This window comes from Otolemur garnettii, unplaced genomic scaffold, assembly GCF_000181295.1.
Source record: "Otolemur garnettii isolate 467f Iridium unplaced genomic scaffold, OtoGar3 scaffold00105, whole genome shotgun sequence".
In the NCBI taxonomy this organism is placed as follows: Eukaryota; Metazoa; Chordata; class Mammalia; order Primates; family Galagidae; genus Otolemur; species Otolemur garnettii.
In genome coordinates, this window is record NW_003852500.1 from 4,736,502 (window position 1) to 4,762,279 (window position 25,778).

General features: G+C 48.4%; 1 protein-coding gene and 1 pseudogene across 1 annotated transcript in view; both read right to left on the bottom strand.

Annotated features, from left to right (window-relative positions):
• Positions 1 to 8,829: 8,829 nt before the first annotated feature.
• PBX4 (PBX homeobox 4) overlaps positions 8,830 to 25,778 on the bottom strand; it is a 59,396-nt gene continuing 42,447 nt past the window's right edge. Inside the window, exons 3-6 of the mRNA XM_012809413.1 lie at positions 13,366 to 13,610; positions 12,941 to 13,131; positions 12,576 to 12,711; positions 8,830 to 8,994 (exon numbers count right to left, since the gene is read on the bottom strand). Of these exons, the coding sequence (XP_012664867.1) occupies positions 8,830 to 8,994; positions 12,576 to 12,711; positions 12,941 to 13,131; positions 13,366 to 13,610 (737 nt within the window). The remainder of the gene's footprint in view (positions 8,995 to 12,575; positions 12,712 to 12,940; positions 13,132 to 13,365; positions 13,611 to 25,778) is intronic.
• LOC100941277 lies at positions 18,179 to 19,168 on the bottom strand (annotated as a pseudogene).

The following is a 25,778-nucleotide window of genomic DNA, read 5'->3' on the forward strand; positions in this document are numbered from 1 at the left end:
GGGACAATGCCAAGATCCTAAGAAGAGGTGGGGCTATAACCCAAGTGTTTTCTCCATGCATTTTTCTCCTTTCCCAGTAGAGATCTCAAAATTAAACCAGATACTATAGGGAAACTTAGACCAAAAACTTGATGGGGGTGATTGAGGTCAAAGACCTCCCCCCAACTTAAAGCATTCCTCTCCTCCCTCTTTCCTCCTCCCCATGGACTGCTTCTGTTCAGAAAATCCCCATTGGCCAGGTAGGTGTAAGGCTGAGTCCCAGAGAGGGACAACTTTGTTTCCAGAGTCACATAACCCTCACCCTGCCTTCTCCCTGAGTGGGGAAGGGGGTGATTCCAGGCCCAAGGTGTGGGGGAGATGGGCCTAGAGCAAGATCAGCCAGGGCCAGGCCCATAGCTGCCCCCTTCTCTACCCCAGGATAAAGGATTAGAATGAAGTTGTCAGTCGAGAGAAATGACAAGGTCCCTTGCCCAGCCTCTGAGGTCTGGGGCTCTGGCTGGCTGGTGAGGAGCAGCAGCTGGGTAAGAAAGCTGGGGAGGAGTAGTAGGGAGTCAGGGACTCTGGGGCATCAGGGCCTGGGAATAGGAGATGGGCCCAGAAGAGAGGGGTCTTTTCTTTCTTTTTTCCTTTTTTTGAGACAGAGTCTCACTTTGTCGCCCTTGATAGAGTGCAATGATGTCATAGCTCAAGAGCAATTCTCTTACCTCAGCCTCCCAAGTAGCTGGGACTACATGCGCCTATCACATGCCTGGCTATATTTAGAAGCAGGGTCTCTCTCTGGCTCAGGCTAGTCTCTAACCTGTGAGCTCAGGCAGTGCCCCTGCCTCAGTCTCACAGGGTTCTGGGATCATAGGCATGAGCTACCATGAGGGGTCTTAGGGAAGGGGACAGCAGTTAGCCAGCAAAGAGGGGAGGAGAGGGTAGTCAGGCAGCAGAAACAGCCAGTGCAAAGGCCCTGTGGTAGGAATGTGCTTCTGGAGGGGGTTGGTACCAAAGGCAATGACCTCAAAGACCTCATAGGGCACAGTGGGGTAAAGGAGCAGAGGAACTGGATTATGAGGGAAAGGAATCCAGGACTTGTTGGTAAACATGCCTGGTTTGTGTTGTAGGATCGCCCCCTGGTGGCACAGAGGAGAATGGGGCGGGGAGATATGCTCGTCTGCCCTCCAGCCTTCACAGCCTGGCAGACAGTGGCCTCCCTCTCTCCCTGTAAGCAAAATGGGACAACATACTTCCGATCTCATGAGAGCACCCCTGCACAGATACGGCTCAGCATGATGTTCCCACCAGGCCCTACACTTCCCATTTCACAGAGGGGGAAACAAGCTCAGGGAGGGGAGCATGCAGGAGGCAGACTCAGAACTTGATCCCAGGACTCCCAGTCCTATGTTGGGTTCTGAGAGGTCTGGATGGCTGCTGGCAAAGTCTGGCCCCCTTGACAGGTGTCCCTGGTGTGAGAAGGCCCTGGCCAGGTAGTTGGATCAAACCAGGGGCATCTGAAGGGGACAGCAGGAGCTGCTAAGAGCCTGCCAGATAGGTGGCAAGGTAGGGTCTACAGTTGAGGGAAGTGAGAACAGCACTAATTCCCTCCTCAAACTTTTTCTGGCAGTCTCGGCCTCTGCTGGTGATTCTAGCACAAATCAGTGCAATCATGGGCCAGTAGGAGTCTCCTTCAAGGCTGCTCCAGTGTTCCTGAAAATGCAAGTCCCCTAGCGCCTAAGGTCAGGCTTGTACAGATTGGGATATGTTTTGAGATCAAAAGTGTTGGCTCGGTGCCTGTGGCTCAAGTGGCTGGGGCGCCGGCCACATGCACCTGAGGTGGAGGGTTCAAGTCCAACCCAGGCCCGACAAAACAACAAAGATGGCTGCAACCAAAAAATGACCGGCGTTATAGCGGGTGCCTGTGGTCCCAGCTACTTGGGAGGCTGAGGCAGGGGACTTGCTTGAGCCCAAGAGTTGGACATTCCTGTGAGCTGTGATGCCATGGCACTCTACCCAGGGTGACAACTTGAGGCTCTGTCTCAAAAAAAAAAAAAGAGATCAAAAGTGTTACTCCTCACTTTTCAGCATCTCACTATTCCCAAATAAGGAACCTAGAAGAGATCTGATGGCCCAGCATCGCATCTTGGCTGGCAGGCAGCATGTGATGGATGATATGTGGTCCACACCTAGCAGGGATGGTTACTCTAGTCAAGATCACACACTCAGGTATTTAACCACTATCTGAAATAGTATAACCCGAAGGGCAGCTCCTTTTATCTGTAATCCATTGCCAATTTGCACAATGAACAATAGAAAGGAGTTCCCTTTGTTCAGGGAGGGGAATTAATGTGTGGATCAAAGAGAATATTAGCAGCCTACCTGCCCAGAAACCAGGTCAGAGCATCAGCCTAGTCCAGAAGCAGGTGAAAATGTAGATGCCTGCCTAGACCTCTTGGATGGCTTCCTTGACTGAAGACTCTGAACAAGACCTTGTCTGACTGCCTGGTTAAGTATTTTTATTCTTTTTTTTTCTTTTTTTTTTTTTTGAGACAGAGCCTCAAGCTGTCCCCCTGGGTAGAGTGCCGTGGCATTACAGCTCACAGCAACCTCCAACTCCTGGGCTCAAGCGAGTCTCCTGCCTCCACCTCCCAAGTAGCTGGGACCACAGGCGCCCGCCACAACGCCCGGCTATTTTTTGGTTGCAGCCGTCATTGTTGTTTGGTGGGTCCGGGCTGGGGATTCGAACCCGCCACCTTAGGTGTACGTGGCTGGCGCCTTAGCTGGTTGAGCTATAGGCCCCGAGCCCTTTTTTTTTTCTTGAGACAGAGTCTCATTTTGTTGCCCTCTGTAGAGTGCAATGGCATCACAGCTCACAGCAACTTCTAACTCTTGGGCTCAAACGATTCCCTTACCTCAGACTCCCAAGTCGCTGGGACTACAGGTGCTTGCCACAATGCACAGCTATTTTTTGTTATTGTTGTTGTTGTTATTGTTTAGCAGGCCCAGTCTGGGTTTGAACCCTTCAGCTCTGGTGCATGTAGCTGGCACCCTAACCACTGCGCTATTGGCGCCCCCTCAAGTATTTTTATTCTTTGTAGAGATGGAGTCTTACTATGTTGCCCAGGCTGGTCTTGAGCTCCTAGCCTCAAAAGATCCTTTCAAAGTACGGCTGTGAGCCACCTTGAACTTCTGGCTTCAAGGCAGTCCTCATGCCTCAAGCCTTCCAAAGACTGACAAAAGAAACTAAGGGCAAGGAGAGGTAGTCACTTTGATCTTCTGGCTACAAATGATAGAAAACCCAGATAAGGAGGCCGGGCATAGTGGCTCAGGCCTGTAATCCCAGCACTTGGGAAGCCAAGGCAGGTGGATTGCCTGAGCTCACGAGTTTGAGACCAACCTGATTGGTCTCCATCAGAAAGAAACCCCATTTCTAAAAAATAGGTGGGCGTTGTGGTAGGTGTCTGAAGTCCCAGCTGCTTGGGAGGCTGAGGCTGGGATCCTTGAACCCAAGAGTATGACATTGCTATGAGCTAAGATGCCACAGCACTCTACCAAGGGTGATTGAGTGAGACTATCTCAAAAAGAAAAAGAAAGAAAAGCCAGATAAGCCACTGTGGGGAGGATCACAAGCTGACCCAGCTATGGCCCAGAGTGGGCAGAGGGACCACATCTCCCCTTCTATCCTTAGATGTTCTTCCCCTCCATTTACGCCCCGGCCCCACAACATTCCAGGCTGTGGAGAGTCCAGGGCCCTTGCTCTATGGCTGCTGAGCACCCAAACTGCTCATGCTGGTCAGGATGGGGGTGACGATCAGGGCGCCTCCCATAGGAAAGTTTAGGGGAAACATCACAGTTGCACTGGGGTGGTTCTCTGATGGCTCTCCCGGTCTGCCCTGACATCATGCGAGGCAATGAGGGAAGGAAGGAGGGTGGTAATGCGATCAACTCTATGATAAGGCTAAACTTCGGGGAGCAGCAAAGATGGGAATTCCCTAAACATCCTATACTTGGGACCACATGAGAGACACAGAGGCCTCTCTGGAATAGATGAGGAAAAATATCCAGGATATATCACATGGGGAAGAGTGAGGTGGGCAACAGCACGTGCTGGTGAAAAGTGGAGCCACATTAAGCTGGGGTGTCCTATTAGATCATTGCAGCAGGACAAACCTGGGGAAGGAGTCAGGACAAGTCAGGGAGTGCCCAGGTACTTTCCTATGCCCTTTGGTACTATGTGCAGCTGGAATCCTGTTCTTGGCTCTTGGAGGCATGTGGAGACAGTGTGGTGACACAGCTGGCAGGAGCTACCTGACCACAGCGCACAGAGGTCTGGGGCCTGGTAGATCCCCTGGCTGAGAGACTCTGGAGTCCGGGGCAGGGGCAGGGGCAGGGGCTAGGTCTGCAGGTAGCTAGAGCTGGGGCCTCACTGGAGCCCATTGGGGATCAGAGGTAGGACCAACCCTCCCTCATTTGTGGCAGTTATACTCTCAGGACTCATGGAACAGCCCCTGATCTGTAGCCCTCACAGAGCCAGGCGAGGACACCCCCATCAGCTCAGCATGTGTCAGCTCCATGGTGGTGCCTGACAGGTTCTGGTATTCAAGGGGAGAGGAGGATGGCAGGACCTCAAAAGGGTAGGGCCCTTCAGTTTAGGAACCAGAGGACACTAGGGTGTCCAGCTGGCCAGGACCTAGAGTGAACTGGTGTGGAGGCACACGAAAGCCTTCCTGAGCCATGTCAAGGGATGGAAAACTCAGGACAGAAGCTCAGACACTGGTCATGGCGGCAGCTGATGGGATGGGGTTGGGGTGCCATGACATTGACTGATGAGGGTGGGCAGGGAACATTTGCTCCAGGCTTGGCAGCACATTCCCCATTTGCAGGTGAGGAAGTCATGACCTGGCAATGGCTGGGAAGGAGATGAGGAAGGTTCAAACAGAGGACCGGGAGTTCAAGCAGAGGGTATCTGAAGGTTCAGGCAGATGACAGAAAAGGGAGACCCAGGATACAGGGATGCTGAGCATTAAGCCTTGGCCAGAAATGGGCCGGTGAGACCTCATAACACAGAGTGCAGGAAAGTATTCAGAAAGCTTTTGTTATGACATAAGAAATGTAATGACATTTCAACTAAAAACAAACAACCCCCCCCCATAAAAACAGGCTGAGTGTAGGGGCTCACGCCTGAATCCTAGCACTCTGGGAGGCCAAGGCTGGTGGATTGCTTGAGCTCAGGAGTTTGAGACCAACCTAAGCAAGAGTGAGACTTTGTCTCTAAAAATAGCTGGGCATTGTGGTGGGTGCTTGTAGTCCCAGTATTTGGGAGGCTGAGGCAAGAGGATCTCTTGAGCCCAAGAGTTTGAGTTTGCTGTGAGCTATGATACCACAGCACTCTACTGAGGGCGACAAAGTGAAACTGTCTCAACCCACCCCCCCAAACACAAAACAGAAAAACAGCAAAAACAAAACAAAGTGAAAAACTAATTCCAACTGAAATGTTGAGCTTAGGACAGATTTAAATCAGAACATAATGAGATAACCACACACCATGTGGGAAGTAGGTAGATGGTAACATAGGTGAGCAGCAGAAGCACATTGTGTGAGACACTTACAGTTGTGATCGATGCCTACAACTACCACCTGAAACACATCTGTGTAGTGAACAAATATCCAAATTAAAATAAGCCAAAAAGTATTTTTTTTAATAAGCCAAAAATTTTAATGGGAAATTTGTGACAAGTCCTAGAAGAGACAATTCAGTCTTACCATAAAATTACTATTAAGAAAACAACTGAGGTGGGAGAATTAAGTGCCATTCCTGGCCATCTTGAACTCTAGCAGATAAGTAGGCTGGCGCTGCAGGCTGAGGCCAGGAACTAGGGGCTGAGGATCACCACCTCCAGTTGTCCTGGGTGTTCTGAGGTCATCAGGTACACGTGCAGTAACAACTCAAGTGCTAGCAATGCACAGGAACCTATGTGGCTCTCCTTCCTGCTCATCCCCCAAACTTAATTATAAGTCAGAGTTGACATTGCCAAGGTCTCCAGCAGGTGATGTGGTCAACAGCGGGGGTGGGAGGGGTGGCCCCCTCCCAACTACCACTGGCCTGAAAAGACAGAGACTGAACATCAGAGGCAGTGACTATGAGACAAACGACCACCAGCCCTTACATCCCCAAGGCAGGGCTTCCAGGGGCCCCTGGGAAGGCTCAGATCACACCAACAGATAACCTCAAGGACAGCCAGGGGAGGAAAGAAGGGACAGGGTGGTCAGTCCTGGGTCATGGCAGCCTTATCACCTTACCTGTGTCATGGACAAGCTTCCCCAGCAGGAAAAATGGCTTCCACTGGCAGCCCCATGGGTTTTGGCAAAGGATTGATGTAGACAAGGTCAAGCCTAGAGCCTAGAGTCTCCCACTGGCGAGACTCAGTGAGAGGGAAGAAGCTCTTTACCCTGCCCTGACACTGGCCTGAAGCGGCAGCTAGGAGGACACGGCGCATGGCTGGCAGGGGAGGGCTCCCCTTATCATGAGGAGCTGGGGGCTCCTTCTGTGAGACAGGGATGGTGTAGGACACTATAGGACATTCGTCCATAGGTCCTACTCTCACTGTCATGGGTAGGGCGTACACTAGGTCTGTTAGTCTGAGAGGAGCTCAGACATGATGTTAAGAGCTACTCTGCCCTGGGACGGATGCACAATACCTGTCATTTAGTCAGGAAAATGGATAGTAGGTCTGTGTCCCAAAAGGAAGAGCTTAATGGGGAAGGGGAGAGCTGATGCCCAGGGCCGAAAGAGGGCCACCTGCTCTACCATGGAGCATCTGTGCTTGCCCAGGCTATGTAGGGCACAGTGGAAGGTAGCTGTCAGTGAGGGGTCTTCATAGGGCCTGTCACTGGGAGTGGAGGGTGCTCTGAAAGATGAGGGCAGGATAAGGCAGCCATGCTGAGCACAATATGGGTACAGGTGCCTGAAGGCTGTGGCATCTATACCAGGACCCCATCTTCCCAGCTGGCTACATAGGGTGGGTAGGAAAGCCTGGTGGGTCCAGGGCTGGTGATGGCTGGGAACCTCACCCCCAACTCATGTTATACACACCTGTACCTGCTATGCATGAACCATGGGACTGAGCCATAGTGGTGCAAAGGGCAAGAGGACTGCCACTACAGGGACAGTGTAGGGTGTGTGTCCATTCTGAGCCCCCAAGTGGCTGAGGTGATAAGTCAGGAGGGGTCTGCCTGGCTCTGCAGGGGTCACCTCCATGAAGGAAATGTGGACTCTGCAGGGCCCTGGCCAATGCCGTACAGCCTTGCTCCAAGGTGGTCATGCCTGTGCAGTATCTTCAGGACAATCCATATATAGGGTCCCACAAGCTTCACCTGCAACTAGGTTGTGCCCATGACCATCCAGGGAGACTGGGGAGGTCCCAAGGCCTCTCAGAGGTGGGCATGTCAGTTGCCTGAGACCCCTGGCTCATTTTCTTGTCAGTCCCAAAACGAATCCTCTCTCTGGCCAAGTTGGGCACCTTTAGCTCCTCATCAGACAGTAGAAAAGGAGGGGCTGGTGCAAAGCCCTCTTCCCAGCTAGGACTGCAGCCCTGGCAAGGCGGTGGTGAGTCTGAGCCCAGCAGAGCCCCACATTTGCAATACAAGGACCCTATCTTTCCTCCAGGCCTCCTCTGTGAGCTGCCTGCCCCTTTCTCTCCAGGGATAGATGCTACCTCCTCCCCATGCTCCCTCAGGATGGGGGATCCTTTCCTTCCACAACCAAAGCCCTCATTTGAGGGCCTGTATCCACTGACTGCTCCTGGTGGGTGCCACGAGTTACCATCCTGCCACAGGCAGAGGTAGGAATGACGGGGATGGTCTTTGCAGCATGAGTCCTGCAGAGCTGTGCTCCTGGAGGTGGCTTAGCCAAACTGCAATTGTCACAACATGAACCACACATGGTTGCTGGGACCTCCAGGGATCCTCCCTGAGGCAAGTTTGGGAGGTGGAGGACAAGAAGGCCTATTTTTTTTTTTTTTTTTTGAGACAGAGCCTCAAGCTGTCACCCTTGGTAGAGTGCCGTGGCATCACAGCTCATAGCAACCTCCAACTCCTGGGCTCAAGTGAGTCTCCTGCCTCCACCTCCCAAGTAGCTGGGATTACAGGTGCCCGCCACAATGCCCGGCTAATTTTTGGTTGTAGCCGTCATTGTTGTTTGGTAGGCCCAGGCTGGATTCGAACCCGCCAGCTAGTGCCTTAGCTGCTTGAGCCACAGGCGCCGAGCCCAAGAGGGCCCATTTTAAGGATCAGCCACCCATCTGGGCTCTGTGGGACTATGCCCAAGACTCACCTGGGATTGTAGGTTGGTTCTCCCAGGAGAGGGCTGGAGATATGCCAGCATCTGCAAGGTGAGAAAGAAGGAACCCCCGACACTGGTCAGTGGGAAGGGCCCAGAGGAACCTGGAAGAGGTGGGAGTGGTATAGCAGGAGCCAGCGTCAGTAGAGTTATGGCAGTCCCTCAGGTGGGAATGTGGCTCCTGCCAACCAGGCATCTGTCCTCTGCCCCTCCCAAGCCCCATGCAGGGGAGAGAGCACTTGCTCAGGGAGGAGAGCAGCCCCCCCACCCCCCACTGCTCATGTTCTTATTGGTATCAGTGTTCCTGTCCCCTTAGCAGTAGCACTGCCTGCAGGTATCATTGGGATCATGGCCAACACAAACCAACATCTCACATTTTAGACAGAGGAAAGAGTTACACACAGTGACCAGTTGGGGAGGGGTAGGGTGGTCTCATGACAGCTGCCCCCATGGTGTTTGGTGGTCCTGGACACGTGGGAAAAGATAATGGTCCCCGGGCTGGGCCAGCCTCACTCACCAGAGCTTGGTGTTGATGGGCAACTGGTGTGGCTCCCTGGGACCCTGACTTCGGTGATGTCTGTGGCTGATTTACCCGTGTAGATAGCAGCTTCTTCTTGGAACTTTCCTAGGTTCTTTTTATACCGGATTCTTTTATTGCCAAACCAGTTAGAGACCTGTGGATACCCACACAGAAAGTTGTTGGAGGAAATGACCCGGCATGAGACATGATAGGCTTTGGACATACTCAGTCTGGGAGCTGGTTAAGAGGCAAGGCCTGAGAGGTGCCACCAGATAACCATGGGCGCAGGGAAATGTCCACATGGGTTGAGGACACCCTGGACCCAGCGTGTCTTAAGAGAGAAAAACGGCTCAGCGCCTGTGGTTCAACCGGCTAAGGCACCAGACACATACACCTAAGGTGGCGGGTTTGAATCCCCAGCCCGGACCCGCCAAACAACAATGACGGCTGCAACCAAAAAATAGCCGGGCTTTGTGCCGGGCGCCTGTGATCCCAGCTACTTGGGAGGCGGAGGCAGGAGACTCGCTTGAGCCCAGGAGTTGGAGGTTGCTGTGAGCTGTAATGCCACGGCACTCTACCCAGGGGGATAGCTTGAGGCTCCGTCTCAAAAAAAAAAAAAAGAGAGAGAGAAAAACAAACTCTACTGCCTAAGAACCAGGCACTGCTGGAACAAGGAAGGAAAACAAGGATGTCTGTGATACGCTCAGGGATGCAAGAAAGAAGTGCCACTTGCAGCTCACTGTAGCAATAGGGTGCAGGGTACACTGTGAATTCCTCTACAGCAGTGGTTCTCAACTTTCCTAATACTGCAACCCTTTAATATAGTTCTTCATGTTGTGGTGACCCCCTCCATAAAATTATTTTCATTGCTACTTTATAACTGTAATTTTGCTACTGTTATGAATCATAATATAAATATCTGATATGCAGGATGTATTTAGGTGACCCCTGTGAAAAGGTCATTTGACCCCCAAAGGGGTCACCTCCCACAGATTGAGAACCGCTGCTCTACAGGGAAAGGAAGAGCCAGGAAGAAGCCTGGGACCCGGTAACTCTACTTCTGGGAGTTCAGTCTAGGGAAACAATGGAATGTGATCAAATCTAGAACTTAGCAAATGACAAAGACGAACTCTGGGAGGGTAGCTGTAATGACCCAGGCACTGAGCTAAGCACTTTTCATATATTGTTTCACCTACTCTTTATGACGACCTGGGAAGGAGCTGTTATCACACCCATGCTCTAAGAAAGCAGAGGCTCAGTGGAATAAAAGAACTGGTCCAGAACTAAGATGGAATTTGAGCCCATCTCCAAACTGCACAGGAGTCTCTTGGGGTGGGGGCTTGTCACCCTCAGCAGCATTGCTGATGCATGGAGCTAGATCACTCTCTGGAGGTGTCCTGTGCATTGTAGGTGGTTGAGTAACATCTCTGACCTGTAACCTGTACCCACTGGATATCAAGAACAGTCATGATGACAAAAATGTCTCCAGGAACAGAATCATCCCTGGGTGAGCACCCCTGGGCAACCTCCCTAAAGGCACATCTGATGGCCATCCAGGGCCACAGGTCCATATCCCAAAGCAAGTGCAATATGCAATAGTGTAATGAGCAAAAATGAAATTGCTGAGTGATAAGTAGGATTGTGGATGATCTTTGCTCCTTAAAAAATCTTTGCTCCTTTGTTCTTGGCCAGGCATGGTGGTTCATGCCTATACTCCTACACTTTGGGAGGTCCAAATGGGAGGATGGCTTGACATCAGGAGTTTGAGACTGGCCTAAGCAAGAGTGAGACCCCATCTCTACTAAAAATAGAAAAAATTAGCTGGACATGGTGGTGCACACCTATAGTCCTAGGTACTCGGAAACTGAGGCAGAAAGATCACTTGAGCCCAGGAGTTTGAGGTTAAGTATGAAGGTGCCACTACCCTCTGGCTAGAGAGACAAAGCAAGACTCTGTCTTAAAAGAAAAACCAAAACAGTTTTTCTTTAATGTCTCTACAGTATCAGAAAGATGCCTATGTACTCTCCGCTCCTAAGAGTGCCTCTTCCCTGCCTGTCGCTGGGCATGAGGTAACTTTCTCTTGACCTAAGTGAGGTAAGCACTGGCTTCCATTTATATGCAAAGAATGCCCTAGAACTTCTTTGTGGAAGCAGACCTATTTCCACAAAGAAGTAGAAAGAATGGCAGCAAATAACCTTTCCTTGGCACGTTGGAGGGACAAACAGCAAGCTGTCTGCATGGCAGGATCAAAAACCCTGGACCTGCCACTGGGAGGAAAAGAAGTCCCAGTGGCTGGAAGAGGTTGGCCCCTGGCTAGGGCCTGCCATATCCATGGGGAATGGCACCCCATCTAGGTGTGGAGGCAGCACCAGCTTGGGCCTATGCATCTTCTCCACCTGAGGTAACTCAGGAACTGCCAGCCACTTCCCACCCAGGACTCTGACTCAGGCAGTTGCAGTTGTCCAGGGCTCTCCTAGCCCCACCTTGGCTGGGCTACCTACTCCCTTTCTCACTTTTGTCTCTTCAGCCTGGGCCTCAGGAGCTGACTGTGTCCTAGAGTTGTCCAGAGGCCTGAGCCATGACATCTTTCCCTGATCATTCCTTCCCTGCTCCCTCACCTCTCCTTGGGTGAACTTCAAAGCCTATATAACATCTGTATCCTGAATTAAAAAGGCCCTCATGTCCCAAGACCTGGTGGTCCCACCAAAGTAGAGTGTTCCTACCACAGAATTCTCCTGTGGAGCAGGATAGGTAAGGTCTTGGGCCTAGACCACACAGTGGGACAATTCCTGGAACATGGCTGGTGCTTTTCAAACTCTTGTCTGCAACCAACCCTCTCTCCAGATGAAATCTCAGATGCAAGACCTATCTCTGTCCAAAGGCCCCAGCCCTGAAGTGAGTCTGGTTGTTCTTCAGACAACTATTTGTGATACTCAAGGGGCAGTCATGCCTGATGCTTGTCCCAGGGCCTTGAGGACCCAGAGGCATAGTCCCTCGCTCTAGCTCTTCACTTGTTTCTGGCAATACCACAGAAGTATGCTCACCCAGTGAGCAAAGTGAGATGTGACTGGCATCTCTGTGATATTTTGCTGCCTGTGTGACCGTGAGAGGTTCCAAATGCTCTCTGTTACAGAGATATAGCTGGACTTAGCCTGGTAAAGCGTGGTGGCTAACAGCTAGAAACTTAGCCCCTTCAACTGCAAAGTAGAGAGTAGAGGGCTGTGCCTGCCCAAGTGGGGGTGTTGCAGCCAGGCCCTACTCTATACACTCACACTGTCCCATGAGTATGACCTCGACTTACTGTCCCCATGTTAAAACCCTCTGGGATATTTGCTTTAGATCCTCCCCGTTGCCCTGAACTACACAGAGGATACTAGTGGCAGACAAGCAGGCTATAGGGTCAAGAACTACACGCTTCACCCATATCACCTCACACTCCCATCACAATCACTTCGGGGGGCTCACACTCCACAATCGTCCCTCAGGAGTCTCTAGGTATCTTGGTCGGTGAGCTTGCACTGCTTTCTCACAGTTAAGGGAGGATAGCCCCTGCCTAAATCCCACATTTATAGCGCAGAGCCAGGACCTGAGCCTAAGCAGACTGACCCAGAGCCTGGACACTTGGCTCCTGTTCCCCACTGTCCACATATTTAACTAACTTCACTGGTTGTCCTCATGAAACTTAATCTGCCACCCCTTATAGGTCCCAGGGTACATGGCAGAAGAGGACATCACCTGAGAGACTGTGATGCCACCCTTCCTGGCCAACTCTTCTTTGGCTTCTTCGCTGGGGTAAGGATTGCTCAAATGAGAATAAAAATACTCATTCAGCACTTCCGTTGCCTGCTTGCTGAAATTCCGTCGCTTACGCCTGCAAAGATAGCCTCAGTTCATGTTAATTTGTTGGGACTCTCCAACTGTGGTTTTCTAGCAATTCTAAAAACAGCAATCAATACTTCAGGATCTTCTTCCCAAGAGGTTGTGTGAGGCCTATAGTCGGGCCAGAACCCCCAGGACTAACTCCAACCCAAGCCAGCATTGATTCCCTCCATTTTCCTCAGAGCCCACCCTCAGGGTCTTGGCAGTGTGTGGTCCCTGACCTGGCATCAAGGAACCGTGAGCGTAGCGTCATCACGGCCTCACAGGTGCTCTGCTTCAGCTGCATCTGGATGGCACTGAATTTGCTGTGAATGACGCCAACCATGTGCTCAATCTCCTTGGGGGAGACGGGTCTCATTCTGCTCTGCTCCCGGAGAAGATTGGTGACATGCATGGTGAACTCATGGCAGGCCTGGGGTAGGGACACAGACAGGCCAGCCTGTGACTAACCAGCCACCTGCCACTTACCGTGGCTCACACACAGGCTGGTGACTAAGAAGTCAATGAAAAGGGCTTTCAGTAAAACTGACCACCTTTGTGTATACTCCCTATTCTGCGCCACAAAAGAAAGGTGGTTAGCGTTCCAAGTTTTGCTTTGACAAATGTGCATTCACATGACAGAAACTCTTCCATGTAGAAAGATCACCTGTTCATATTTCTCTAGCTCAGAGTGGTAAATCTGTCGGATCTGAGACAGCTTGGCCCTGTAGTCAGAGTGCTCAATGCTATTGTCATTTGGACAGCCACCTGGTGTTGCTGTGCCGGCCACCACCACCGGTCCTCTTCCTCTCTTCTCCGGCCTGGACACACCCTCGGCCAGCAGCATGTTATCCAGCCTTGTGAGCTGAGCATCCGGGGTATCTTCTTCCTGAATGCCACAGATGCTTACCACTAGATAAGAGAGACAGGAACAAATCAGGATTCATTTTCTGGAGAGAAAACAAACTACAACAAAACATTAGCACTGGTGTCCTATCTGACCATTTTCAGATGCAAACCCTCCATTTTATGCAAAACCCTCCATTTTATTACTAAAACTGATAATAACCCCCAAGTAACCCATTATGACACTGGTCCAAGTGCCACTCTTAGGAGTACAGTTGCAGTGGTTCTCAACCTTCCTAATGCTGCGATCCTTTAATACAGTTCCTCATGTTGTGGTGATCCCCAACCATAAAATTATTTTTGTTGCTACTTCATAACTAATTTTGCTACTGTTATGAATCATAAATATCTGATGTGCAGGAGACCCCCAAAGGGATCGGGCCCCATAGGTTGAGAACCGCTGGGCTAGAGAGAAAAGGAGGCCAGGCTGCAGCTTGGCACAGCCCATGGGAGCAGAATTTGGCTATGGGTAGCAGGTCCTGGGCAGGACAGGGAAGAAACATGGTGATGGGGAAGCCTGAACCCTTGAACCAAGTCTCCAGAAGTGTCAAGGAGGAGGGCACATCTCAAATGCTTCCCAGGCACAACACTGGGCTGGTGTGGGTCTGTGTGTCTGCCCCAAGTTGTTGTTTTTTTTTTTTTTTAGAGACAGAGTCTCACTTTATTGCCCTCAGTAGAGTGCAGTGGCAGCGTCACATAGCTCACAGCAACCTCCAACTCCTGGGCTTAGGTGATTCTCTTGCCTCAGCCTCCTGAGTAGCTGGGACTACAGGCGCTCATCACAATGCCCGGCTATTTTTTTGTTGCAGTTTGGCCGGGGCAGGTTTGAAACCACCACCCTCAGTATATGGGGCCGGCGCCCTACTCACTGAGCCACAGGCACCTCCCGCCTGCCCCAAGTTGTTGGGGGAAATCCTCATCAAGAAAGTGCCAGTGGGCCAGGCGAGGTGGCTCACAACTGTAATCCTAGCATTCTGGGAAGCTGAGGTGGGTGGATTGTCTGAGCTCACCAGATTGAGGCCAGCCTGAGCCAGAGTGAGATCTTGTTTCTAAAATAGGTGGGTGTTGTGGCTGGCACCTGTAGTCCCAGCTACTTGGGAGGCCGAGGCAAGATAATTACTTGAGCCCAAGAGTTTAAGGTTGCTGTGAGCTATGGTGCCCTGGCACTCTACCAAGGGCAACAAAGTGAGACTCTTTCTAAAAAAAAAAGTGCCAGTGGCCAGGCACAGTGGCTCATGCCTGTAATCCTACCATTCTCGGGGGCTGAGATAGGAGGATCACGTGAGGTCAGGAGTTTGAGACCAGTCTGAATAAGAAGGAGATGTATCTACAGAAAATGGAAAAATTAGCTGACTGTGGTAGTGTGTACTTGTAGTCCCAGCTACTCAGGAGGCTGAGGCAGGAGGATTGCTTTAGCCCAGAAGTTTGAGGTTGTAGGCATCTATGATGACACCATAATCTAGCCCAGGCGACAGAGACATTGTTTCAAAAGAAAAAAAAATGCTAAAAAAGAAAGATGTAAAAAGCCCACTGATAGACTATAAGTAGAAAAACAAGACAATTGTCCCTGTGATTTAGAAAAGCTGTCCCAGCTCCTCTGAGAGGGGCAGGGGAAATAGTTAAGGAATAGCCACCATCTATTTGAATGGGGACCTCAGATCAGCTGCAGGGTGGTTAGAATGAGAATCCATGGGACTTGTGCCCCTGGATGTGGGTGTAAGAGAAGAAAAGAGTACAGAATGACTCCCAGATTCCACCATGAGCAGTACAACAAATGGCACCACTTGAGCCACCACCTGTGGCTCAAGCAGCTCAGGTGCCAGCCACATACACCTGAGCTGGCAGGTTTGAATCCAGCCCAGGCCCATCAAACAACAATGATGGCTGCAACAAAAATTAGCCAGGTGTTATGGCGGGCACTTGTAGTCCCAGCTACTTGGGAGGTGGAGGCAGGAGAATTGCTTGAGCCCAGGAGTTGGAGTTTGCTGTGAGCTGTGATGCCACGGCTGTGATGCACTCTACCAAGGGCGACAGCTTGAGGCTCTGTCTCAAAAAAAAAAAAAAAAAAAAAACCCAAAAAACTAATGGCACCTCATTTCCCAAGTATAGCACAGAGTAGCAGCTTGTGGAGGTGGGGCTAGGTGAAAATGTGGCCTCAGCCTGGTCCCATGACTCAGCTAAGCATGGGTGTCCAAGTGTCTGGGAAGTAGCTGCTTAATGGGAGTTGAGGGCTGAGCAAACTGTCTGGGCTGCAGGTCTGCACTTTGGGTCATTGGCAGGTAGGGGTGTGTGTGTGAGAAATCTCAACCTCTATCTAGGAGAAGGCCAATTAGGGGTAGGCAGAGGAGAAGGCAGAAAGAAAGCATTAACTCACTTATGTCTCATGTTCCATTATTGGAATGCTCAAGAAGTTATGTGGGAGTTATTTATATCTTGCTGCTCAAGGTCATCACCGAGGTCTGATTTTTCACACAGGTCTGCCTCCTGAGGGTACATGTTATTGCATGATGAATTGAATTAGTCACTTCTATAGATACTGGTGTGCTTGTCAAAATGTGATGTGAAGTTTTGGAAAATTTTTGAAGAACCATCCAAAGGCAGGTAAATACAATTTTACTATACTACATCTTATACTAGTAATTTTTTCCTGTTACTTCTCTACTAGTTATGCTACTGTGCTATAAAGAGAAAATACTGACGTTATTATTATTATATTAGTTATGAGTTTGGCTTTTTTTTTTTTTTTTCGCATGTTCCATTTTGGGAGCATTAGGAAAGATATTACCACCAGGACTAATCATATCTTTCCCCTTTTTAAGTTGAAATCATTTTAAAAGTGTCAGGATGCCTCAAACTCTAAGTTTACGGCTCGGCGCCTATAGCTCAACCAGCTAAGGTGCCAGCCACGTACACCTAAGGTGGCGGGTTCAAATCCCCAGCCCGGACCTGCCAAAACAACAATAACGGCTACAACCAAAAAACAGCCGGGCGTTGTGACGGGCGCCTGTGGTCCCAGCTACTTGGGAGGCGGAGGCAGGAGACTCGCTTGAGCCCAGGAGTTGGAGGTTGCTGTGAGCTGTAATACCACGGCACTCTACCCAGGGGGACAGCTTGAGGCTCTGTCTCAAAAAAAAACTCCAAAAAACAAAAAAACTCTAAGTTTACATGAAGTAACTGACCTGTTAGAGACAGATGGCAGCATAGAAGCAAGTGCTATAGTGACATGACCACCTGAAAATGCTATAGCACCTGTTTCTGATGAGGACCCAGGAGATGAAAAAGGTGGAGCAATAAATAATTGCCAGGTTCTCTGTTGTACACACCTGCATATCTTATTCAAGATGGCTATTATGCTGAGTCTGACTCAGAGGATTCCTTACACTCACTTGAAGATGACTCTCTTGACAATGAAGTTCCATTTATGTCTACTGTACAGCAACCTCCTCCATCAGAGAAAAAACGACTAGAATTGTGTGCAAATGAAAAAAAGCTGACCTAACTGCACAACCTGCACCAGGCAGAGTTACAAAACCATCCAATGTTTTCTTCACCAAAATGAGAACTCCCATAGAAATTCTTGTGGCTTTTTTTTTGAGACAGAGTCTCACTTTGTCACTCTCAGTGTTCTTGCTCAGGCTGGTCTTGAACTCCTGAGCTCAAGCAATCCACCTGCCTCAGCCTCCCAGAGTGCTAGGATTATAGACGTGAGCCACTGGCATCCAGCCTTAAACTCCTTTAAAAACTACCACATAGACTCGAATAAGATCACATAACTTAACACTGGTTACTTTTCCCCATATTTGTCCATTCATAAAGCTCAACAGGCTTCTTTTTTTTTTTTTTTGTTTTACTTTTTTGAGACAGTCTCATTTTGTCACCCTCGGTAGAGTGCCAAGGTGTCATAGCTCACAACAACCTCAAACTCCTGGGCTCAAGCAATTGTCTTGCTTCAGCCTCCTCAGTAGCTGGGACCACAGGTACTCACCACAACTCCTGGCTATATTTAGAGACAAGGTCTTGCTCTGGCTCAGGCTGGTCTCAAACCAGTGAGCTCAGGCAATCCACACGCCTTGGCCTCCCAGAGTGCTAGGATTATGGGCGTGAGCCATGGTGCCTGGCCTCCACAGGCTTCTTAAAGTATATTTAAACAGTAACATTTTCACCGTCTATTAAGAAAAGTTTGTGAAAATCATTTACACTGGGTGCGGTGGCTCATGTCTGTAACCCTAGCACTCTGGGAGGCTGAGGCAGGTGGATTGCTTGAGCTCAAGAGTTCAATACCAGCCTGAGTAAGAGTGAGACCATGTCTCTAAAAATAGCCAGACATTGTGGTAGGCTACTGCAGTTCCAGCTACTCAGTGGGCTGAGGCAAGAGGACTCTTGAGCCCAGGAGTTTGAGGTTGCAATGAGCTATGATGCCATGGTACTCTCCCAAAGAATGACAAGGTGAGACTCTGTCTCAAAAAAAAAAAGTTTTATAAAAAGCCACTTTAGTACCACAAAATAGTAAAGAAAGATTGTGAACCCAGTTTCCTTTTTAAAAAATCTGTTTTCCTTGTCTTCAATTCCAAGCACTATTCATCATCTTTAGAGCCAGTTTTGCTTAAATGCTTAACAATATCAACCCAGTTCTGACCCCAAGGAAGTTCCCTTTTGTGATCTGTCAGCTTGAGTGTCTGGGCTTTTGAAAGTCATTCCTTTTTGTCTTTTTTATTACTTGATGAGGCTGTGCTAGGAGTTTCTTTTCTTTTCTTTTTTTTTTTTTTTTTGCAGTTTTTGGCCGGGGCCAGGTTTGAACCTGTCACCTCCAGTATATGGGGCTGGCGCCCTACTCCTTTGAGCCACAGGCGCACCTGTGCTAGGAGTTTCAATTGAGATTGTATTGCTCAGCAATGTTGAAGAATTAATGGGATAGTGATTCTCCATGAACTGCTCTTTATCATCCTTGGCATATTCAAATAATGTATAGGTCATCACTGTTCCAAGATTCACTTCCACTGCTTCCTGTAACTTGGCTAATATACTTTGCCTTATAGCTGCCTAAAGGCTGCCTTATAGCCTTTATAGTGTTGTTAAAAAAAAAAAAAGTGTTCACAGATGTAATTGGAGGTATTTGGGGATATGTTTCTGTCTAGGAAATCTCTATTTAGAAGGCTTTGGGGGCAGTGCCTGTGGCTCAGTGCATAGGGCACTGGCCCCATATACCAAGGGTGGTGGGTTTAAACCTGGCCCCGGCCAAACTGCAACAAAAAAATAGCCGGGCATTGTGGTGGGCACCTGTAGTCACAGCTACTTGGGAGGCTGAGGCAAGAGAATCACCTAAGCCCAGGAGTTGGAGGTTGCTGTGAGCTGTGTGATGCCACAGCACTCTACTGAGGGCAATAAAGTGAGACTCTGTCTCTACCAAAAAAAAAAAAAAAAAAAAAAAAAGAAGAAGGCTTTGGGATCACCATTTTCACCCTTTATTGAAATGAAACTGGATTTAATTCCTAGAAACTTTCATCTCCTTCATAAATAGAATGTCATGCTTCTAGCTCCATCTCCTAGTCCTCCTTGGCACTCATCATGCTAGTTGATGGCATTTGTGACAATGCAGAAGTGAGGGCAGTGGCCCTGAGGCTGGGGCATCCCCCTTCCACACCTTGTCTGGTGGGGGTGACACCCATGGATGTGAGTCCCTGGTGCTTCAGCTCTCGGCAGTGCCCAGCAGTTGGCGTGGGGTTGTGGGCCCTGAGCCAGAGGCCATGGCAAGTGGGTGACTGAATTGATCTTCAAATTCCTATTCTGAGAATTTATCCCACAGGGATAAAAAAGATGTATGTACAAGAGGCACACTACCACAGTATTTGTAATTATGAAAGACCAGAAGCATCCAGATGTGTATAAATTTGGGCACAGACAACATATCCATCGCACTTGGGCCCTGTGGTGGTGTTAACTGTGTGCTTCCTGAAGGTGCCATCATGAGAGGCAATTGTGCAGCACAAGCCTTATTCTTTAAGGTTATGTATTTTTGCAATATAAGTGTCTGAGAAAAAGCAAAGTTTTAAAAAGTAAGTTACCCCAAAGGAAAAAAAAGTAAGTTATCTGGGAAAACTCCGTACCTCAGTCACCACCATCAGTCACTGCAGGGGATGCTACCATCCCAAGCATGTGAGTTTGGCTTCACTTTCTGTCAGCTGCTCCTTGTGTCAGCTGCAGCTCCCTCAGCACCATGCCTTTGTCCTCCCAAGGCACCATCACTGGCATAATTATAGTCATTAGACCTTTGTTACCATAAATTATAGCAAACTCAGTTCCAGTAGACTGTTCCAGAGCATCTCACCCATGCCTCTTACTTCTCCCAGGGCTCTTATCTGGCAGGCCAGGAAGCCTTGGGGATGAGAAGTTTAGCTCTCGAATGCTGTCAGCTGGAGGTACTCAGGTGGCAAGAGGATCTAAAACAAAGGCACCCCATCCCTCCCTTATCATACTGCTGGATTTCCCATTGAATTGAGAGTAATAAAAATCCCAGTAAACTAAATGATGACATAAAATAAAACTGAAAATATTATGCTTTTTTGTTTTTGAGACAGCGCCTCAAGCTATCCCCTGGGTAGAGTGCCGTGGCATCACAGCTCACAGCAACCTCTAACTCCTGGGCTCAAGTGAGTCTCCTGCCTCAGCCTCCCAGGTAGCTGGGACCATAGGCGCCCACCACAACGCCCGGCTATTTTTTGGTTGCAGCAGTCATTGTTGTTTTGGCGGGCCTGGGCTGGATTCGAACCTGCCACCTTAGGTGTATTGTGGCTGGCGCCTTAGCCACTTGAGCCATAGGCGCCGAGCCTATTATGCTTTTTTGTAAGAAACAACATGAAACTGCTATGGACTAAATGTTAGTGTTCCCCCAAACTTACGTGAACCCTACCCCACAATGTGACTGTATTTGGAGATAGGACTTTTTAAGGTAATTAAGGTTAAAGGAGGTCCTAAGAGTGTGGCACTGACTTAGTAAGATCACTGTATTTATAGGAAGAGACACCAGAAGCTCACTTTTTCCTCACAAAGAAACATTGTGAGCTCACAGCAAGATGGTGGCCACCTATAAGCCAAGAGAAAAAGCCTCATAAGGAAATCCAGGCAGGTGCCTATAGTCCCAGCTACTTGGGAGGCTAAGGCAAGAGAATTGTTTAAGCCCAAGATTTTGAGGTTGCTGTGAGCTGTGATGCCACTGCATTCTACCAAGGGCCACACAGTGAAACTGTCTCATTAAAAAAAAAGAACAGGGATGGAACAATCTAGAAGTGACCTCTTGGAGAATAAACCTATTTCCTTGCACACATCTGCAGGATGCCTGCGTCCCCTTTGCATCACTACTACCTTTAGCCCTTGTGTGGAAGTGGCACTGCTACTTGAAAAGAGCTGGCATTCTTACGTGGCTTTTTCCAGGTAGCAATGCCACTACCTGGATGATGACACAGGTAGCAGTGCTCACCCCAGCACTCCCAGTTGAGAGGATATAGTGACCCTAAACAAGGAAGCAGAGACCAGACTGTACAACAATAGAAAGTCCTGTTTAGTGAGAAGCAGGCCTGTCCAACATGGACAATACCAGTCCAGGGACACCACGGCTGCCTTGGGGCATAGCACTCAGTTTTGGTAGCTGATGGATTGAGGATTACTAGCTGTGAAGGATATTCCTGCTAAGATGCAATGGGACTAGGTACAGGGTTTTGAAGTGGCAGGGGTGGGGGTAGGGGTTGGGCCTGAGCAGCAGGAGACAAGACTGGCTATGAGAGGCTGATCGAGGAAGCAGAACTGCCCAATTTCTGAAGGGTGGGGAGCTGAATACTGGGCTATGGGCACTGCTACAGGTGCCATACCCTGAATACTGTTTTTTTTATTTATTTATTTTGAGGCAGCGTCTCACTTTGTCACCCTTGGTAGAGTGCTGTGGCGTTATAGCTCACAGCAGGGGTCCTCAAACTTTTAAAACAGGGGGCCAGTTCATTGTCCCTCAGACCACTGGAGGGCTGAACTGCGGGCCCCGGGACGAGTTGGCTGCTAAGCAGGACAGGAAGCAGTAGCAAAAACATCTGGCGGGCTGGATAAATGTCCTAGGTGGGCTGTGTGTGGCCCGCAGGCCATAGTTTGAGGACACCTGGCTCACAGCAACTTCAAACTCTTGGGCCTTAGTGATTTTCTTGCCTCAGCCTCCCAAGTAGCTGGGCCAACAGGCACTTGCCACAATGCCCGGCTATTTTTAGAGATGAGGTCTCACTCTGGCTTAAGCTGGCCTCGAACCCATTCAGGCATTCCACCTGTCTTGACCTCCAGAGTGCTAGGATTACAGGCATGAGCTACTGCACCTGGCCCCAAGTACTGTTTTAATTAATTTTAAAAAATTTTTTATTAAATCATAACTTTGTACATTGATGCATTTATGGGGTTCAGGGTACTGCTTCGATATACAGTGTGAAATGTTTACATTGAACTAAGTAACACATCCATCTCAATTATACTCATTTCTTAATAGTTTTGAAATGTACCACTGTATTATGCACATTAGGTGAGGTCCCCTCAAATACCCTCCCTTTTCCCATATCCCCTCTCCCCACTCCTCTCTCCTCTTCTCTTCTACTTTATGGACTATAGTTATGTTTTGCCATTCATATGAGTGTGTAGGTGGTTATATACTGATTTCATAGTAGTATTGAGTACATTGGATACTTTATTTTCCAATAAAGTATTCTTGGGATACTTTACTAAGAAGAATATGTTCCAGTTCCATCCAGGTAAACATAAAAGATGTGAAGTCTCCGTCTTTTTTATGGCTGCATAGTATTCCATGATGTACATATACCATAATTTGTTAATCCATTCATGGGTCGATGGGCACTTGGGCTGTTTCCATGTCTTGGCTGTTATGAATTGGGCTGCAATAAACATTCTGGTGCAAATGTCTTTGTTGTAAAATAATTTTTGATCATCTGGGTATATACCTAGTAGAGGAATTGCAGGATCAAACGGTAGGTCTACTTTTAGTTCTTTGAGTGTTCTCCAAACTTCTTTCCAAAAAGGTTGTATTAGCTGGCATTCCCACCAGCAGTGTAGAAGCATTCCCTTCTCTCTGCATCCACACCAACATCTGTAGTTTTGGGATTTTGTGATGTGGGCTAATCTTACTGGAGTTAGATGATACCTCAAAGTGGTTTTGATTTGCATTTCTCTGATGATTAAGGATGATGAGAATTTTTTCATGTGTTTGTAGGCCTAGCACCTGTCTTCATCAGAGAGGTTTCTGTTCAAGTCTTTTGCCCACATAGAAATGGGGTTATTTATTCTTATTGATTAGTTTGAGTTCTCTATAGATTCTAGTTATCAGACCTTTGTCAGTACAAAGTACAAAAATCTCCCATTCTGAAGGTTGTCTTACTGTGCTCTTGGCTGTGCAAAAGCTTTTTAGTTTGATCAGATCCCAGTAATGTGTTTTTGGTGTTGCTTCAATTGCTTAAGCTACAGTTGCCACCCCTGTTTCAGTCTTTTACATAGGATTATCCAGTTCTCCCAATACCATTTATTGAATGATGATTCTTTTCCCCAGTCTACATTCTTGTTTGGTTTTTTAAATTTTTTTATTTTTTATTTTTTTTTTGAGACGGAGCATCAAGCTATCCTCCTGGGTAGAGTGCCATGGCATCACGCTCACAGCAACCTCCAACTCCTGGGCTCAAGCGAGTCTCCTGTCTCAGCCTCCCAAGTAGCTGGGACTACAGGCGCCCGCCACAACGCCTGGCCATTTTTTGGTTGCAGCCATCATTGTTGTTTGGCAGGCCCAGGCTGGGGATTCGAACCTGCCACCTTAGGTGTACGTGGCCAGCACCTTAGCCACTTGAGCCACTTGATCCACAGGCGCTGAGCCTCTTGTTTGGTTTATTAAAGATCAGGTGGCTATAAGATATTAGTTTTATCTCATGGTTTTCTATTTGGTTCCAAAGACACTTGGTCAATGTCTTTATTTTTGTGCCAATACCATGGTGTTTTGATCACTACGGCCTTGTAGTATAGCCAAAAGTCTGGTAAGGTGATACCCCCATTTTTTTTTTTTTTTTGAGACAGAGTCTCACTTGGTCACCCTTGGTAGAGTGCTGTGGCATCTTAGCTCACAGTAACCTCAAACTCTTGCATTGAAATGATCCTCTTGCCTCAGCCTCCCAGGCAGTTGAGACTACAGGCGCTCATCACAGCGCCTGCCACAGCACCTGGCTATTTTTTAGAGATGGGGGTCTTGCTCTTGCTCAGGTTGGTCTCCAACTCATGAGCTCAGGCAATCCACCCACCTCAGCCTCCCAAGTGCTGAGATTATAGGCGTGAGCCACTGCCCCCGGCTTCAGCTTTGTTTTTATTACCATGAATTGCCTTGGCTATACAGGGTTTCTTCTGGTTCCATACAAAACGAAGAATTACTTTTTCCAATCTTGAAAGTATGATAATGGTAATTTTTTTTTTTTTTGAGACAGAGTCTTACTATGTTGCCCTTGATAGAGTGCCATGGTGTCACAGATTACAGCAACCTTAAACTCTTTGGCTTAAAGGATTCTCTTGCCTCAGTCTTCCAAGTAGCTGGGACTACAGGTACCCACCACAAAGCCCAGCTGTTTATTTTTTCATTGTAGTTGTCATTGTTGATTTTAGCTGGCCTGGGTTCAAACGTGCCAGTCTCTGTGTCTGTGGCTGGCGCCCTACCTACTGAGCTATGGGCACCACCTGATGATGGTATTTTAATAGGGATTGCATTGAATCTGTAGATTGCTTTGGGTAGTATAGACATTTTCACAATGTTGATTCTTCCCAGACATGAGCATGGTTTGTTCTTCCATTTGTTAATATCTTCTGCTATTTCTTTTCTTAGGATTTCATAATTTTCTTTGTAGAGGTCCTTCACCTTTTTCATTAGGTATATTCCTAGGTATTTCATTTTTTTGAAGTTACTGTGAAGGGAATTATGTCCTTGATTAGCTTCTCATATTGGCTGTTATTAGCAAATACAAAGGCTACTGATTTGTGGACATTGATTTTACATCCTGAGACATTGCTGTGTTTTTTCATCACTTCTAGGAGTCTTGTGGTTGAGTCTTTGGGGTTTTCTAAGTATAAGATCATATCATCAGCAAGGACTGAGAGTTTGACCTCCTCTGCTCCCATTTGGATGCCCTTTATTTCCTTTTCTTGTCTGTATTGGCTAGAACTTCCAGCACTATGTTAAATAGTAGTGACAATAGAGAACAACCTTGTCTGTTCCCAGTTCTGAGTGGAAAAGCTTTCAGTTTTGGCTTGGCACTTGTAGTATAGTGGTTACGGCACCAGCCACATGCACCGAGGCTGGCAGGTCTGAACCTGGCCTGGGCCAGCTAAACAATAATGACAACTGCAACAGCAAAATAGCCAGGCATTGTGGTGGGCACCTGTGGTCCCAGCTACTTGGGAGGCTGAGGCAAGAGAATTGCTGAAGCCCAAGAGTTTGAGGTTGCTGTAAGCTGTGACACCACAGTTCTCTACCAAGGGTGACATAGTGAGACTGTCTCAAAAAGCCAAAAAAAGTTTCAGTTTTACTCCATTCAGTACAATATTAGTTGTGGGTTTGTCATAGATGGCTTCGATCAGATTCAGAAATGTGCCCTATGCCTAAATTCTTTTTCTTTCTTGAGACAGTCTCAAGCTGTTGCCCTGGGTAGAGTGCCACGGTGTCACAGCTCACAGCAACCTTCAACTCTTGGGCATAAGCAATTCTCTTGCCTCAGTCTCCCAAGTAGCTGGGACTATAGGCGCCAACCACAACACCTGGCTATTTTCTTTGGTTGTAATTGTTATTGTTGTTTGGCAGGCCTGGGCTGGATTTGAACCCACCAGCTCTGATGTATGTGGCTTGCACCCTATCCACTGAGCTACAGGCGGCAAGCCCTATGCCTAATTCTAAGTGTTCTAATTAGAAAAGGATGCTGAATTTTATTGAATGCTTTTTCTGCATCTATTGAGAGGATCATATGGTCTTTGTTTTTGCTTCTGTTGATATGGTGAATTATGTTTATGGACTTGTGTATGTTTTTTTTTTTTTTGAGACAGAGCCTCAAGCTGTCCCCCTGGGTAGAGTGCCGTGGTATTACAGCTCACAGCAACCTCCAACTCCTGGGCTCA